At 35.6% G+C, this 19,773-nt stretch overlaps 1 protein-coding gene across 4 annotated transcripts in view; it reads right to left on the minus strand.

Moving 5' to 3' along the window:
* Nucleotides 1-19,773, minus strand: part of LOC150094096 (HEAT repeat-containing protein 6) — a 446,924-nt gene that overhangs the window by 141,766 nt on the left and 285,385 nt on the right. For 3 of the 4 annotated variants that reach the window (XM_090412214.1, XM_090412212.1, XM_090412215.1), the window contains exon 16: nt 7,389-7,466. The exons of the other annotated variant lie outside the window; for it this stretch is intronic. In XM_090412214.1, the coding sequence (XP_090268340.1) occupies nt 7,389-7,466 (78 nt within the window). The remainder of the gene's footprint in view (nt 1-7,388; nt 7,467-19,773) is intronic. 4 annotated transcript variants of the gene reach the window in all.

Consider the following 19,773-nt stretch of genomic DNA (forward strand, 5'->3'; position numbering starts at 1 on the left):
TAGAAGAAGAATGGTCAAACCTAAAAACGATAATGACAAAAGCTGCAAAAGAAAGTCTAGGAACAAAGAAAAAGTGGAAAAGAAAAAGAGGCCTTAGGGACTGGGATCATGAAATTAAATGCATTATTGAAGAAAAGAAAAAAGCACATAAAAACTGGCTCAACCTAAAAATAATAGAATCAAAAATCGAATACAGCAGAAAAAAACCATAGCAATAGCAGCATGCAAGAGTATAAACAGATGGAACAATTTGGAACAAAATTAGAGAGAGACTGTATGCTCAAAAGACCAAATGCATATAAAATCCTCAAAGATCTAAGCAATGAAACTAGAGAAAAAAGCAGATATTAATACTATTAAAATAGAAATATGGCAAAATTACTACCAAGATCTATGGTATGATGAAAACCTTCAAAACAGAAAACTACCCTTTGTAAACATCTCTGATAACTTGGAAAACATCACTCTAGAAGAATTAACAGAAGCATTAACCCAAAGCAAAACAGGAAAGGCTCCAGGAGAAGACAATATAAACTTGGAACTTATCAAAATATGCAGGACTTGAATTCTCACTCAGGTTACTTAACTTTTATAATATGATCTGGAAAGAAGGAAAATGCCCACAAGATTGGACCAAAGCAATAGTTATTCCCATCTACAAAAAAGGACACAAATCTGATTGTAACAATTATCGTGGAATCAGCTTACTTAGTACCTGTTATAAAGTATATGCAAAAATCTTAGCATATAAACTTAAACGTATAGTAGACCCAAAATTAATAGAAGAACAAAATGGATTCAGAAAAGGCAGGTCTTGCATAGACTCAGCATTTACGTTAAAATTATTAATTGAAAAACACAGAGAAATGAACATAGAAACACACATAGCTTTTATAGATTACACCAAAGCAGTTGATAAAATTATCAGAGAAAAACTATGGGAAATCCTAGAAGAATATGAAATACCAAACCAACTCTTTAGAGCCTTATATAATATATATCAAGATAATAAAATATCTGTGAAGTACAATAATTCAACATCAAGCTGGAAACCAATAAATCGAGGAGTACATCAGGGTTGCCCTCTCTCACCAATTTTATTTAATATATACATAGATAAAATCATAAAAGGATGGAAGATAACTAATGAAGGAGGATTCGAGATAAACCATAACACCAGATTAGCTACTCTTCTTTTTGCTGATGACCAAATAATTCTTGGAAATAATAAAGATGAACTACAAAAATCATTATGGAGTCTAAATAATCTGATATAAACATATGGAACTACAAAAATCATTATGGAGTCTAAATAATCTGATAAAAACATATGGTATGGAAATATCAACCGACAAAACAAAAGTCATGGCCTTCAAAGGTGCTAATCCAATAAGAAGCAAAATAGTAATAAACAACAAAATAATAGAGTAAGTAAATACATTCAAATATTTAGGTTGCACAATGTCATATGAAAATGAAGCTGATATAGAACCAAAGATATCAAACTTTTTAAAAGTAACAGGCATTATAAATAAAATTTTTAAACCCAATTATGTACAAAAACACACACGAATAAGAATCTACAATACAGTAGCTAAACCTTAGCTACTGTATTGTAAGTTACATAAGTAACCTTACTTTATGGCAGTGAGATATGGACAATAAAAAAAGCAGATGAAAGAAGAACTGAATCATCCGAAATGAAATTTCTGCGCAGAACTGAAGGAGTCACAATAATGGACAAAATGAAAAGCAGTGAAATCAGAAAAACACTTGGAATTACAACCTCCCTAAATGAAACAGTTATTTGCTATAGAGAAAAATGGAAAGAACACATACTAAGAATGCCTAAACAAATTCTAAATTACCACCCAAAAGGTACTCGATGCAGAGGAAGACCCTTAAAAAGATGGAATTGAGTCTGGAACAGGCCACTTGGACTATAAGCCTGGAAAGGAAGAAGAAGTTCTAAATTGACTGCATTTATTTGCATTATTATTCTTTGATATTGGAATTATAGTTGATTTCATGAACTCCTTTGGTATTTCTCCTCTATCACAGATTTGGGCTATTAATTGATAGAGTAAGGTTTTTGTCTCATCACCTAGATTTTGTAGTAGTTCTATAGGAATATTGTCTACACCTGGACTTTTTCCCTTACTCATTTCGGATAGTGCTGAATCAAATTCTTCTTGCATTATTAGGGGTCCTAGATTATCTTCATTTTGATTTTCTATGCTGATAACAACATCAAGTTTGTCACCATTATAGAGATTTTCAAGATAATTCTTCCATTCCATTAATATATCCTGAGATTCTATGAGTAATTTTCCATTTTCATCTTTAATGGCATTGTTTTTGCTGTTCTTATTAAATTTGAAAGTCAGTTTGTTAATTTCTTTATAGGCTCTCTCTATGTTTTCTTTTTAAAATAATCCATCTATGTTATTGCATTGTTCTTCTAGGTATTCTTTTTTGGCTTGTCTACATTTTCTTGTAATTTGATTTTTAAGATATTTGTATTTGGCCACATCTCCATCTTTAACAGCATTTTTATATTTTCTTCTTTCATCCATAAGGTCAAGTATTTCATCTGTTATCCAATGTTTTCTTTTTTTCTTTTTCTGTATTTTACAATAATTGATTTGATGAATTTGTAATTAACTCTTTAATCATATTCCATTGGTTTTCAATATTATTGTGACTATTTATGTTTTCTGGAATGTTATGATCAGTTGCCTCTTGGTATCTTCTCTTTACTTCTTTACTCTTTAATTTTTCAAGATTCCATCTTATTGGTTTGTATCTTTGGATTTGTTTCCTATGTTTCAGTTCTGTTTTCATTAAGACAAGGTTATGGTCACTACTAATGTCAGCACCTGGATAGCTTTTGCAATGTTTTATTTGAATCATGATAGATATCAAATAGATTACAGATAATCTATTTGATATCTATTTGAATCTCCAGGCACTTTCCAGATGTATCTTCTTCTTTTTGGAACTTGAAATAGTGTATTTGCTATAACTAACTGTTTTTGTGTACAAAATTCTATTAATTGCTTTCCTCTTTCATTCCTACGTCCAAGAACAAATCTTCCTGAAACATTATCATTGTCTTCTTCTCTCACTATAGCATTCCAATCTCCCATTATTATTGTATTGTCTCTGTCTTTAAAGCTGTTCCAGATTTCTTCTATTCGTTCATAAATTTTTCTATTTCTTCATCACTATGTTGTGATGTTGGCATGTAGACCATTATAACTCTTAGTAAGGGAATACTAATGAAGGAAAATCTCACGTAAAAAGATCTTTTTAATAGTATAATTTTCACCTGTGTGTCACAGGCATCTTCAGTACATGTTAAGCTGAAATTAAATAATAATTGACAATTCCAAAAAGCACCACCTAAGTAGCTAGTGTAAGATAACTAAAAAGGTCAATAAAATTTCCTAACAAAAAAAAAATAAATAAATAAATAAATAAAAATATATATATATACACAATAAAAAGTTAGGAAAGATTAGCTGATTTGTAAAGTACTATCTCACATAAAGGGAATAGACGTAAACCATCAGATCTGTTTAAGTTAGGAAAGTGGAGTTCTATGAGGAACCGACTTTTGTGAAGGACTCTTGTCTTTTTCCAATGGACTTTATGTCTGGTTAAGATGGCATGTTCTGCAAGTCCAGACTGTTCAGGTTTAAGGTACTGAATATAAGACTGGTGTTCTTCTAGTCAAATAGAGGCAGATCTTCTTGTTTGTCCGAAATAAGATAATTCACAAGAGCAAGGAATCTGGTAGACACCTGGATAATTAAGATGTGGAAGCATGTCCTCAGGAGAAGTAAGAAAGGTGGGGATTTTTCTGACTGGTCGAAAGGCAACAAAAATATTCAGTGGTTTTAAAACTTTTGCTATACATTCACTAATGCCGTGTACATAAGGGATAGGAATGCGTATTATTTCTTCTGTATTTGAAGAGGAAGATATATTAAAACCATCTGTCTCTTTTGATGAAGGAATTCTTGTATCCATTAGATAGAAAGGAAGAAGTAATATATTGCAGTTCTTTCTGTAAGAGATCGTCTGAAGAACAAAAGGAGTTGGCCCAATGAACCAGTGTTTTAATAGTTCCTGCCTTTTGATTTTAGACCATTATAATATTGAGGTTTACTGGTTCATTTTGAATACTTATAGCCATGATTCTGTCACTGTAGTTAATTATTGTAGTGATTAAATTTCCAACTTTTTTATGAAGCATTATTGCAACGCCTGACTCTCCCTTCTTTTGTCCTGAATATATTATCCGAAATTCTCCACTCCAGAATTCACCCTGTCCCTTCCATCTCACTAATGCCCAGAATGTCTATTTCAAGGCTTTCCATTTCTTTTTTCACATTTTTTATTTTACCAGATTCTAGCAGTGTTCTTGCATCCCATGTTCTAATGTTCAGCTTATTGCTTGTTTTCATTTTTGAATAAGTATCAGGATTTCGTTGGCTGTCGACCTGAGAAGCCTGGTTACTTCTCCTGCCAGGCATGACTCCTTCATTGAGGGTTCCATCACCGTTCTTGACTTCATTTTTAACTTCAATTGCTGCTTTTACTTGGGAATGTAATGTGGTGGTTTCCCCTTGCTTATAGTATAGTACAGGAGGTTAATATAAGTAGTGCTGCTGCCCACAACTATAAATATTAGTGGTTAGTTGAAAGAGGAGGAAACACCCCTAGCCCTCGAATACTCTAATAGCTTCAGGGAGAATGGAGGACCTCCTCATGGGGTTAGTAAGTAAGAAAAGAGACAGAAAGTTTTAAGTAAAGAATCCTCATTAGGAAGAATGTTAGTATGAGGATAGAAGCAGGAAGTGGAAGAGTAAAAGAAAAGTATGACCAAAAGCTTTGAAATAGATCATACTTAGCTCTGGAACCCCGGGTTAGCCATGCCCGTGCCTGCAAGTCGCAAGCTCCATGTGGAACCCATGGAAGCCCCATGGAAAATCAATAGAAGAAAAATTAAACAATTATAAACAAAAATGGATAGAACATGTAAACTAAATGGCCAACACCTGATATCTTAAACAAATAATAAAATATATATCAATTGGAAAGAGAAGGCAGGGTAGACCTCAAAAAAGGAGGGGTATTAGATGGATAATGAAACTGGAGCAGACTAATATGGTTAATATCCATAATTAGCATTATGATGATGATGATTTAAAATAGCTATATTGAAAGAAAATCAATAAATATTAATAAACAAAAATTTAATTGAAACATAAAACATGACTTAAAATATTTAAAAAAAATTTTTTTTTAATTATTCTAAAGAATAAAAGCTTTAAAAAATAATAAATCCACAAAAGTGCCTTTTATTCCCCAAAGGGAGCAGGTAAGGGTAAGGCTGTTTTAGCCACAGCTAACTGTGGAAGAATGGAAGGCAGTCCCTTAGCCAATCACAGATAGTTGGCTTTCCATGATTTTTATTGACATCTGGAGAGGAGAATATGACAAAGAAGAAAAAGGCAGTGCACAGATTGTATTTTTCTTCTAAATTTTGGCAATGAGCATACTGGATAGTGATAGCATTACTATAATCTTTCTAAAGAGAAGGTTGAAGTTTGTGGAAAGGATTAAGTATTTTGTTGATTCTATAGGAATTGTAGCCATTAGATAGGAAGGTATGTGATATAGGGTTGAGTTCAGCTGTAAGAGAAGCTTCAATGGAACAAAGATTGTTGGTCTATTGGTTAGGTTAGGTTAGTGTTTTTATAATACCATACTGTTAAACTAAATTAAAGCAAGAAATTATATTCTTGTACAATTCTTTATCTAAGTATAAGCAAACAAAATATGTGTGGTATTAGGCTTTCAGATAGCTTCAAAAAGATTAATAAAAAAGTACTGAGGATATTTGAAAGGCCTTTTATGCCCACTACAAGCAGCTTTTTTTCTTTTTTTTTTTTTTTTTTTCAAATCAATCCTCAGAAAAACAACAATCTCCTTAACTGGCCTACTAAATTTCTCACAGATCATCATTCAGTTTTAATGGACAGACCAATAACACCAGAAGAAATAACACCCTCCTTCAAAAGTTACAAAACAGAGAAGGCCCCAGGACTTGACAGACTGGGAATGGAAAGATACCATAACATCTGGAAATTTAATATATGGAGACTCCCAGAAAAGTTCATGGATACACAGTCCTCTATGAGTAGATTAGGGTTGAATGAAAATATTAGCTATGAAAATGATAACATTAAAATCAGATCACTTATAATGTAGAAATCAAACACAAGATTTTCATAAGAGATTATTATACATTAGTGATCATTTTAATAAATTCTATGAAGTATTTAATGTATACTGTCAATGAGTAAGTAATGTTCAATGAAAAATATTTCATAATATCATTTTAAGTGCAAGCACACGGACTAATTTAGTTTAAAAGCATTATGCTGATGCCTATAAGAAAGCTTTAGTGATCACAGTTAGATTCACTAGCTTGTATCAAATCCTATCTTCTAGGCTAAGGTAATGAAGTCCCTGATCTATATTAAGAATATGATATTCTCAACTAAAATCTATATTAAGAACATGATATTCTCAACTAAAGTTGGATTTAGAGACTCCTTGAGAATCTGACAAAATTAAAAATACTCTATTGGGGCAACATCATTCTAGCAAATATCTGTCTGATCTTAGAAAATAATAAACATCATGATTATATATTTGCAACTAAGGAGTAATTAGTAATTTTTTTTCTTTCGAATATGAATGTCATCACACAAGAGATTGAAGAACCTATAGAACATTAGTGCTGTTAATAAGTTAGTGCTTTTACTAACTTGTTAATTTAATAAGTTAGAAGTTAATTGAACACAACAAAATTCATTTTTGATTCATAAATCACATAGCACGTCAAATTCAAGCAAATAGGTCATTAATGAAATTCAATGAAATAAATGTTCGTATTTTTCTTGTACTTAGTGAACTCGGTTGTGAGTAGAAGGATACAAGTAAAATAACACAAAGTACTACTAATACCATATATACAATTTCTGTTGCATTTCTTTATTTAAACAATATCTCCATTTGTTAGGTGCTTTTTGCTGATCCATATATAAAAACATAATGCACATATAAATGAAATTTGAAACTTGATTGAAAGCAGGCTGGCTCTACTGACATCTTAACTATTTATTAATAATACAATTAAATCAGTCATGGTAATATGATGTTCTGATTTGCATGTGCTCTTACCATGTAGAAATGCATAGAATCGCTAAGCATTACACCTTAGGTATTACATAGCTTTCTTATATAACAGAGGCTATGTGTTTCTAAATTAAATATATAAACAACACTATTAATAACTTTTCTTTACTTACTATTTCAGTATTTGGAGGTTCTCTGGTATCTTCAGAATATGTGTCAATCTGAATGCATCGACCAACAACTTCTAGCAACTACACAAAGAATAGAAAAAAAAAAAAGACGTCTTTAAATAATACAAAGTTCTTTTCATGTCTATGGCATGAACAATTTTGCTATTATTGTTTGTTATATATTTTTTGGTCATCATCATCATCATCATCATCATCATCAAATTCCTGCTATGTAATGTCAAGGGGTGTACAGGATATGATAGTACCATATGAAAAAAATTACATCATTATTAATTTCCTATCTACAATTTTCCAGTCTGTTACTTGTCAAGACTCCAACATTGTCAGATCTTATATTTCTATCATCTAAGGCACTTTGTACCGTATCAATCCACCTATATCTTGGTCTTCCTCTGGGTCGTTTTCCTGCAAACCTGGCAGAGAACACTTGTTTTGCTAATCTTTCCTTGCCCATTCTGTTTAAGTGACCATACCATCTGAGATTAGCTCTGCTAACGCATTCCTGGATGCTGACAATGTCAAGTTCTTTCCTAATATCCTCGTTTTAAATATCATATTGCCATTGATGCCATCTGTTCACACCTCTAATCTTTCTCAGGACTCTCACATCTGCGGTCTCTAGTCTTTGGTCAAGTGTTTTACTTCTGACCTAGCTCTCAGATCCATAAGTTAAAACTGGTTTGAATACTGTCTTGTATACAGCTAATTTAGTGTTCTGACTAATTTCTCTCTTATTCCATATGAATTTATTCAATTGACTTCCCACCATACCAGCTTTGCTGATTCTGTTGTGTGTTTCTATATTTAATTTACCATCTTCAATAAAAATCGTGCCTAAATAGCTGAAATGTTTTACTTGTTACACAGGTTCTCCAGTCACAACACAGTTGACATTTTCAATGATTCTGCCTATTTTCATTGTCTTTGTCATTTTAATGCTGACCTTCATACCATATCTATTACAACAGCTATTCAATTTAGTCAGAGAATCTTGCAGACTTATAGAGGATTTATTTAGAAGTATAACATCATCCGCATAAAGCAAAGAGCTGACATTAACATCTCCAATTTTGATATAAGGTTTAATACCACATTCCTTCATAATGTGATCCATATAGATAATGAATAACAGAGGGGATAATGTACATCTTTGTTTCACACCAGATTTAACATTAAACAATCTTCCTGTACTTCCTTCAATTCTAATTGCCGACTTATAAATCAAATAAAGACTAATTATTGCTTGATATAATGCCCCATTGACACCATATAACTGCAGCGTATTGAATAGCTTCTCTCTTGGCACCTTGTCATATGCCTTTTCCAAATCGACAAAACTTAAATACAGATCTTTGTTATATTCCCATGCTTTCTCGACTATTTGTCATAAAGTGAAGATCTGATCCTGACAGCCTCTATTTGGCCTGAATCCAGCTTGTTCTTCACCAAGCTTTTCTTCCACAATTCTTCTCAACCGTTTCTCAAGTATACTTGCATATATCTTGGCAGGAACACTCAGTAGGGAAATACCTCTGTAATTCTCACATTCAGTTTTATTTCCCTTTTTATATATGGGTACTATGAGAGCTCTACTCCAATCATCGGGAATTCGTCCCTCTGTCCAGGCCTTCTGAACTATGCAGTGCAGCCACTGTAAGACTCTCACACCACCATACTTCAGCATTTCTGGTCGAATATCATCTACTCCTGCTGCCTTTACACATTTCAGGTCTTTGATGGCTTTTTCTACTTCAAGTATGGATATGTATTCCTGACTGCATGCCTGGTCAGTGTTTTTTACCACTATGCTGTCATCACTGCTTTTTTCATTTAGAAGTTTTTCAAAGTAATTACTCCATACTTCAAGGATATCTTTTTCTCCCGTTTTTATGTCATCTTTATGATCTCTAACTCCTTTTACAGCACTCTTTCCTCCATTCCTAAGCTTCTTCAACAGCCTCCAGAATATTTTGCCACCTTCTTGATATTTATTTTCTATATTCTTCCCAAAGTCCTCCCATGACTTTTGAAAGTTTATTTTTCACTTGGTTAGAGTATAATAAATTTAGTTTAATTCTTTATCCAAGTGTGAGCAAACAAAGTTTGTGCCTGAAGTATCTTCAGGACTGGGGTAAGGTGGTACAACATCAGGGCAACTCGTTGCAAAGGTGGAGCTAGCTACCAATACCCCTGTCTCAGTATCTCCTATAATGCAAAACACATCTCCTTGCGGATATGTCTAATGTTATGCATTAAGGGAAGGGCCACTACCCAGACTAGTTTCGACCTTTATTGAGGTCTCTTCGGTGGGAGCCAGGCCCAAGTTGAGATACCAGGCAGAAGCATTAGCAGGTCATCTCTACCTATCGGAGTTGCCAAATGGTGTGCCACCCTTTTTTTAGATTTAGAGAAAGATGTTGAAAGTTTATTTTTCACTTATTACGTTAGCTTCAAAGAGTTCTTGGTAAAATTTGCATAATGGAGAGTTTCTTTGATTTCTTTTTAAAGAAGAATGAAATTTATAAGACTATTACACTTTTTTTATAATCTTTGTCAAGTAGCTTTATTTTATCCTCCTACATGTTTTGCCAATCTTTTTCTATTGGCATCCTCAGGGAATACAAACTAGTAAGCTAAAATGAAGGTTACAGACTAGGTTATAACTGATGGTTCTAATTCATACAAAAAATTGGTGTTGTGTATGTCTCGTTAACGTGATTTATTCGTTATGGTTCATGACATAATTGTTATGAAAGTTCATTTCTTTGATGTTTAATGATCTGATAAAAGTTTTCCAAATTTCTGGTAAAATTAGACCTTGATTCTTGTTTAGGTTTTCAGTTTTACGGGTGACTGTAGCTGCTTCTTTAAAGGTTCAATTAATCATTTCTGATATTATCAGAAATATCACAATATTTCTGATAATACTTTGTTTATTACTAATTTTACCAGAATTTGGAAAACTTTTATCAGATCATTAAACATGAAAGAAATGAACTTTCATAACAATTACGTCATGAACCATAATGAATAAATTACGTTAACGAGACACGCACATTGTCACGCACAATACCAATTTTTTGTATGAATTAGAACCATCAGTTACAACCTCTGTAACCTTCATTTTAGCTTACTAGGTTGTATTCCCTGAGGATGCCAATAGAAAAAATTGGTGAAACATGTAGGAGGATAAAATAAAGCTACTTGACAAAGATTATATATAAAAAAAGTGTAATAGTCATATGAATAATTGTCAAGAAAAAATTCAACATAATTACAATGGCTTTTCAACTGAAGGCGAGTTAGCTGATCTCACAGAAAAAAACCCTAGTAAAGGGTTTTTTTCTCCTGAAGCTCAGGATTTTGATCCTGTAACCAGGCAAACACATGCAATTTACATAAAAGTGCACTTATAGCCATAAAGATTGTGAGCACTTAAGGGCCAGTACTTTATCAAAGAACCACAGGTTTCTCTAAAATTTTGACTTTCCTATCTTCAGAGTTCTCATATTAGTAAACTTTATAATTATTGAAGAGTTCCCCAATTAAAAATCCAACTGTTGTATCATCAAAATTATTCAAGGTAGATTAATCTTTTAAAATCCAGGTTAAAGTGTGTATAATAAATAATCTAGTAGATCCAAACCATTAGCAAAATGGATGATGCAAAATTCATTTGAGACTCCACAGTATTTCTGATAATGGTTTCTTAACTAGATTTGTTTGTTCTGGTTCTTTCATTCCATCAGTTTATTTTGATTATCAGTAACTGCAAGCTCTATTTTGACCATTTATAATAACTATGGTAGTTATTTAGTTAGTTAATAATAATTAACTAACTAAATAACTCAGATACTAAATAGCTCAGATACGTCGACGAAAATATCGTCGACGTATCTGAGCCAAATTTTGGGCTTTAGGCATCACGACTCTAGAGCTCGTTGCGCAAAGTCTTCCATATAAAAGTTAGTTATTGGGGGGGGGGGGGGGGGGGAGTGGTGAGCCCATGGCTGTACCCTCTTTTTGAAGGTAAAAATTGTTTTGCCACACGAAATACCCGGAGCAGAGTACGTGGGCAAAGAGGGCTGTGATGTCGTGTGGAAATATGTTCTGTAAGAGCAAGACAGTATCATTACTTGGGACACTGGTGAAAAGGGAAGTTATGTCAAAGCTGACTAATAGATGTTGGTCGTTGAGTGTAATGTTTTTAATTTTGTTTATGAAATGTTGTGTATTTTTTATGTAGGAAGGGGAATGACCTACCAATTCCTTGAGTGTGCCTGCTAATTTTTTGGCTAAGTGGTAATTCGAGCTGTTGATTCCTTCCACAATCGGATGTAGTCGTGTGTACTTTTGGCAGGCCATAAATTCTAGGTGTGTGGGCATACTGAGGTATTAGTTTTTTAATTGTTTCTTCCGGCCAAGTGTTAACAGATTTAATTAATTCAGTTGTTTTCTTTTTGTTGCGTTGCGTGGGGTTGTAATTTACCATTTGGTAGGTGTTGTGGTCCGATACCAAATGGTTCATTTTTTTTATGTAGGTTGTCCGATCTAAAACAACAGTGGCATTCCTTTTATCTGCTTTTGTGATAATTATGTCCTGGTTATTTTTTAGGGAGTTGAGGGCCACTTTTTCTGCTTTGTTTTGGTTGCTGCTTAATTTGTTGTTTGAATTTAGTATACAAGCAGTTTCCGTCCATATTTTGCCTCCATATTTTGCCTCGGGGAGGGATCCATATGATCCCTCCCCGTCCAATTAAATTGGTGGGGAGGGATCATAAACCTCTCTCGATATGATAAATTATATCAAGTGTGTTTACTGACATTTGCTGAATGCTGTAGTTTAATCCTTTCTTCAGCAGTGAGAGTTCACCTTGGGTGAGATTTTAAATGCTCAAACATAAAACAAATCTGAATAAAAATGATGGTCTAATCATTCCAAGAATGTGGAGGACCCATCCACAACCTTCATTGCAATTGCAAAGAAAAATCTCAATACAAGAAGACTTTGAAGTGTTTTTTTTTTCTTTTTTTCCTCAGGAACATTCAATAGCAACCTCAACCAAAACAGACACACTATGCCAACTGTAGAAGGAATCGACAGCCCGAATTAGTACTTAGCCAAAAAATTAGCGGCCACACTCAAGGAATTGGTAGGTCATTCCCCTTCCTACATAAAAAATGCATAACATTTCATAAACAAAATTAAAAACATTACACTCAACGACCAACATCTATTAGTCAACTTTGACATAACGTCCCTTTTCACCAATGTCCGAATCAATGATACTATCTTGCTCTTAATGTATATTCTATCTTGCTCTCTATTTTAATGTATATTCTATTGTACGTAGTAATTTCCTTAAGCTATTTAGTAAGAATATATAACCAACATCTAAGCCTTTCCATGAGAATTATCTTGCTCTTACAGAACATATTTCCACACGACATCGCAGCCCTCTTTGCTCACATACTCCGCTCTGGGTATTTCGTGTGGCAAAACAATTTTTACCTTCAAAAAGAGGGTACAGCCATGGGCTCACCCCCCCCCCCCCCCAATAGCTAACTTTTATATGGAAGACTTTGAGCAACAAGCTCTAGAGTCAGCATGTCTAAAGCCCAAAATTTGGCTCAGATACGTTGATGATATTTTCACCATTTGGCCCCACGGCCACGAAGCACTAAATACATTCCTTAGCCACCTGAACAAACAACACAAACGCATCCAATTCACTATTGAAATAGAAAAAAACAACTCTCTTCCGTTCCTAGACACACTCATCACACGTCTTCCCTCAGGCTGTCTCTCCTTCTCAGTCTGCTGCAAGCCTACACACACAGGCCGGTACATACACAAAACTTCTTATCACCACCCAACACAAAAACTAGGGATTATAAGCACCCTTAAACACAGAGCTCAAACTGTCTGTTCAAATGAACCAGCGCTTAACCAATAATACGAGATCATCAACCATATCTTTATAAAAAATGGATACAGTAAAAAAAACCATCCACAAGATCCTCCACAGAGATAAAAACAAAAAAGATTTCAAGAATGCTATTGCCATACCATATGTTAGAGGCATTTTCGAAAAAACAGACAGAACACTACACAAATACAATATCAAAACCAACTTTAAACCTCTGACAAAATTAAGACACCTACTCAGTTCTTCCTGAGTAGATGTCTTAATTTTGGGGAAACATAGGGGAAACAGGGCGAACCATCCCAATCAGGAAGGATGAACACAAACGACATATTAAATACCTCCATTTTGGAAAAACTGGCCTTTTGACCACGCACCCCAAACGTACTACAGAATTGATTGTAAAGGCACCAAGTCCCTACACCTGGTTCGAGAAGAAATTCAAAGAGGTATGTGAAATGCTCAAACATAATCCAAATCTGAATAAAAATGATCTAACCATTTCAAGAATATGGAGGACTCATCTGCAACCTTCATAGCAACTGCAAAGAAAAATCTCGATACAAGAAGACTTGAAGTGTTTTTTTTTTATCCCAGAACATTCAATAGCAACCTGAACTGCACAAATCCAGAAGAAAAATCATAGCAAACAATATGAACTGTACAATTCCAGAAGAATCTTAGTACATGAGGACTTTAGCAGAGTTTATTGTAGTTTTCATTTATTTATTTTATTTATTATTTTATTTTTTTTTATCACTAGAATTCAGGTTAAGAAAAAGATTAGTTAACAACGTAGATTTAATTTACCTTTATAGAGTGCAACAGTGCGTAGCTTGGTTCCTATACACATGTATCCTTCTGATGATGATCTCGATACAGGGGTCGAAACGTCAAGTGTTATTTTATTAATAATTAGTAAAATAATCATTTCAACACGTCTGTTTTGTGTCCCTATATTCTTAAATAGCCACGAATACTACTAACTGATTGTATAGAATTATTATCAAGGCCGATTTGCCTGTTTATGCAAAGAATCATCAAAAGTCAAATGCATGCCTTCACTTTCATATTATGATTATGAGCTAAGCATTATTCATTATGCAAGTTCTATTGTTAAAAACTATCTTTGTATATTTTTCTCATGAACTAACTAGGAAAAAAAAATGATCACTGCAGTTGAGAATGCAAAGTGAAAAGATATAAAATCAGAAATAAGAACCATTTATTTGGTTCTGTAGAAGAAGATGCTCACACCTCCCAATCAATTTACTATTTAGTTTACGTGTTCCATGTTGGTGGCTCAGTAAATAGACACGTATATTTTATTATTATTAAGAGAAACCTCCAGGAAGTCAGGGACTCATCGAGGGAGACCAAATGTTACACGCACACGCACACACACACACCAGCTATCATACTTATTCTTGAATTCATTCATACTGCTTGCACTCACAACATCCAATGGCAATCCATTCCAATCACACACCACCCTATGAGAGAAAAATCTAGCCCCCACTCCACCTTTTTAGCAGCCCCCCACCCCCCCCCCCCCCCACCCCCCCCCCCCCCCACCCCCCCCCCCCCCCACCCCCCCCCCCCCCCACCCCCCCCCCCCCCCACCCCCCCCCCCCCCCACCCCCCCCCCCCCCCACCCCCCCCCCCCCCCACCCCCCCCCCCCCCCACCCCCCCCCCCCCCCACCCCCCCCCCCCCCCACCCCCCCCCCCCCCCACCCCCCCCCCCCCCCACCCCCCCCCCCCCCCACCCCCCCCCCCCCCCACCCCCCCCCCCCCCCACCCCCCCCCCCCCCCACCCCCCCCCCCCCCCACCCCCCCCCCCCCCCACCCCCCCCCCCCCCCACCCCCCCCCCCCCCCACCCCCCCCCCCCCCCACCCCCCCCCCCCCCCACCCCCCCCCCCCCCCACCCCCCCCCCCCCCCACCCCCCCCCCCCCCCACCCCCCCCCCCCCCCACCCCCCCCCCCCCCCACCCCCCCCCCCCCCCACCCCCCCCCCCCCCCACCCCCCCCCCCCCCACAAGGCACCTTGGAAAAAATCACAAAAATCCTAAAAAAACATGACTTAACTTCTTGTTACAGACCATATAAAAAATTGGCATCCCTTATCCGCTTTACTAAAGACCAACCTCCCCCCCCCCCTAGACCTACCTGGTGTATACCAGGTCCCTTGCAGCTGTAAGCTGTCCTACTTTGGCCAAACAGGCAGGACAACCAGTATCAGAATTTCAGAACACAAGGATTACATTCGGTTTCACCAGTACAGCTACTCTGGTCTTGCTGACCATGCACTGGATACCTGCCATAGAATACGGTGGAAGAAAGCAACGTTAGTACACCGTAGTAAATACAAGTATGAAAGGCTTTTCATGGAATCGGCTTCAGCCCTAAGAAACAATCCTAACCTCGACAAATTTGGCTGCATGAGACTGCCTCAAATTTGGGAAACCTACATCAGAAGACCTTCAGCCCAATCACCCAAGAATACCAACATTGCCTACTAGGGGAGTACCATCAGGACTTTAAGAGAAATAATAGCTTCCTGCTTTTTCCTCATTCACTGTTTATTGTGGCTGCATGCACGTGTCTTGTTCTTAAGTTTCTAGAAAATGGAAAGGGGCCTTTGCCAAAATATTGAAGTATATTAAAATTTATTCTGGCAAAGGCCCCTTTCCATTTTCAATGACAAGGGGCCTTTGTTATTGAAAGGTCCCTTGCTGGGCCTTTCAATGACAAAGTAAACAAAGTAAATTTAAATTTACTGACATCCATTTTCCCATGCTGCCCACAATTTCAGCCTATTTAAATTATTCTGCAAGTACTACATATCAGCAGCATTCATGATCACCCTACCTATCTTTGCATCATCAGCAAATAGCTCTATGCTGGCTGTCAAATCCTTCCCAATATTATTAATGTACAGATTTAATATCAGTGGACCAAGCACTGATCCTTGTGGTACACCATTGGCTACCTTAAATCTTGCAGACTCACATCCCCTGTATACCACTTTTTGATATCTGTCAGTCAGCCATCTCTTATCCATGCTAATATTCTATAACCCATATTCACCAATTTATGCAAGAGTCTACCATGCTATATTCTGTCAAAAGCCTTAACAAAATCCAAAAGTATCATGATGTATCCGTTCCCCCCTTGACCAGTTTAATGGTAACATTGTTACAGAATGTGAGCAAGTTGCTGAAACATGACCTTCCCTTAGTAAACCCATGCTGTTCATTACAAAGTAGAGATTCACTGTCGACCCATTTCTGAATGCGAGTCCTAACCAATTTTTCCAAAATCTTCACTACTGCTCCTGAGATACTAATTGGTCGATAGTTGGATACATCAGTATCCAACTTGGCATCATCCTTGTGCAATGGAATTATCATACATTCTTTCTATTACTGTGGAATCCCTTGTTCTGAGACTCATATTAAATAGCCTGGTTAAAGGAATAGCCAGTTCTGCTGGACATTCTTTTAGCATAGATGGATGCTGATATCCCATCAGTCCCTATTCATCATCATCACAAACCATGGGAACACTGCCCGTTGGTGATTAATGCCTCCTTCACTATCTTCTTCCACCTTTCTTTGTCCAGTGCACAGTGTTGCAGTTTCTGTAACCCCATTCCAAACCAGTTCTTTATGTCATCTATCCATTCGCTGTATGGACTACCTCTTCTGTTTACATCATCCATAATATCAAATGAACGTCTTTATCTTCCAATCCTCGCTCATTATGCAGATATGTCCAATTAATTGCCGCTTCCATTGTATAATTTTCTGCATTAAATTTTCCTTTGGTTGTACGATAGAGTTCTTCATTTGTGATTTTCTGTACCAATCCTATACTTAGAATCTTCCTGTAACAAGTTCTTTCAAATGCCAAAATTCTTTTTCTTGATTTCTTATTTATCTCCCACGTTTCAGATCCATACAGCACACCGCTAAAGATACATGTTTCTAGTACTTTTCATTTGGAGGCTGATCGCTTTACTTTTCCAGATGTCATCCATGGCCTTCAGATTTGTCCTTCCCTATACAATCCTGATCTCTATTTCTTTTTTACAGTCCAAGTCATATGTCATTTTACTTCCACAAAATGAATTGTTCTACATTTTCTATATCAGTTCCATCCATTTGTATCTTTTGTTTCATGTTCTTCTCACCAAATACCATTGTCTTTATTTTTTCTAAGTTCATAACAAGTCCAAATCTCTTCCCTTCCTCATTTAACAGTTTCAGTGTTTTTTTGTAGTTCTCTTTCGTCTTCTTCAGTAATAACAATGTCATCTGCAAATCTCAGATTGTTAATTCTCATCCCATGTACTAATATTCCTTTTGCATCTTCCTTCATTTTGTCCATTGCTTTCTAAATGTGCGATGAAAATGCTTGGTGATATTGGGTCCCCCTGTCTAGTACCTCTGCTTGTTCTAAACCATTTTCCCAAATGCTCATATTCTAACTGCTGTCATTGCATTCTTATAAACATCTTTTAACATGGCTATTAGTTTTCTGTCAATTCCACAGGATTCTAGGCTGCTAATGTGACTTTCTGGTCAATGCTGTCTGTCAAATGCCTTCGGAAAATCAACAAAGCAAGTATTTATGTTTTTGTTTTTTCTCCTAGCTTTCTCTGTAACTGCATTGTCAAAATTTGTTGAATTGTACTTCAATCTTTCCTAAATCCTGCTTGCTTGTCTGCAATGTATGCTTCCAATTGTGTTAATATCTTTCTGTCAATATCATCATCATCACTTCACCAAGGTGACTTGTCAATGCAGTTGTTCTATAATTTTTACATTCTGACTTATTTCCTTTCTTTATAATGTCACTAATATCGATTTCACCTACTCCTCTGCCATTTTCCCTTCCTTCCATACCATATTACATTGTTGGTGCATTTCTGTAACCATACTTTTGCCATCATATTTAATCATTTCTCCAGTGATGTTATCATTACCAGGACTCTTGTTATGCTTTAGACCAGTGGTTCTCAAACTTTTTTGTCCGGTGGCACACTAAAATCAATAAATAAATTTCACAGCACCCCTAGTATTATTTGCTTTTTATAGAGAGTAAAGTGCCGATTAATTGATTCTGAAAGACTTGCATATATAACCTATAAATAAATTGATATTATAGATACTAAAGATATGAAGGAAAGCGTGTTTAAAAGAAAACAGATTTTATTTAAACTAAATTGGTTTATTTTCAAACAACCCAAAAACATACAAAACAAAAGCTATTATAAAGGTTCAGATAATAAAATATGAACTTAATGTGAAATATATGCCTGGTGTTGTTTGCATATTTCTTTGATATTAGGCCTTGTTTTTGAGAGACATATTCTCATCTCATTTTCAAGGGCCTTTATCTTTGTCTCTTCTTTGTTTTAATATTTACGAGTGCACAAAAACCCAGTTCACACAAATAAGATGCAGAAAATTGCAATAAGATGTTAAGTACTTTGAATCCTATATTGGGGTACTCCTTCATAGTCGTTATCCAAAATAAATTCAGACACATTTCTGAATGCTTCAATCTCAACGTACGATCGTTACTTATATCAATTAATTCTTCGGCTTCTATAAGACTTAACTCACTCATTGCTGATGTTGACTCTACAAATGGATTTCGAATCCAATCGTATAAATTGACTGAAATGTCTGGAAAATAATGGTCAATTTTTTCTTCTAACAATGTTAAATGACTGTAAATAAGCTTTTGCAGATCAGTGTTCTTACATTTTCTAGAGGCAACTTTAAGGAACATTTCTACATTGTTGGTGCTTAATTTTATCTTCCACATTTTTATTTTATCTTTAAAAGCTTTAATTTTATCTGTAGATGTCAAAATATTCTAATTTCTTCCTTGCATGTTGGAGTTCAGCTTGTTCAGATGATCGAATATGTCTGTTAAATAGGCTAGTTTGGAACACCAAAAATCATCTTGTAATAATTTAAAGAATTCTGGTTTGTCTTCATTTTGGAAAAACATTAATATTTCTTCTTTAAGTTCAAAAAAACGATCCAATACGCGACCTTTTGAAAGCCATCCTACTTTGGTATGAAGAAGAAGATTCTTGTAATGAGATTGCATCTCTTCACATAGTCCTGCAAATATTCTAGATTTTAATGGTCTGGCCTTGATATAATTAACTATCTGAATGATTTCTTCTAATACACTTTTTAATTCCAAGCCTATTGTCTTTGCCACCAATGATTCACGATGAATGAAGCAACGAGTCATTATAATGTTCTCATTTTCTTTTCTAGCAAAGGAAACAAACCCTTTTGTAATTCCAAGAAAGTGCACCATCTGTACATATACAAGTTTTCCGAGATAGACCATTTGTATTAAAATATGTGTTCATTATATCAAAAACATCTTTTCCCGTCGTAGTTTTATCGA

This window comes from Typopeltis vanoorti, chromosome 22 (genome assembly GCF_054136105.1).
Source record: "Typopeltis vanoorti isolate ZY-2024b chromosome 22, IOZ_Tvanoo_1.0, whole genome shotgun sequence".
Taxonomy (NCBI): domain Eukaryota; kingdom Metazoa; phylum Arthropoda; class Arachnida; order Uropygi; family Thelyphonidae; genus Typopeltis; species Typopeltis vanoorti.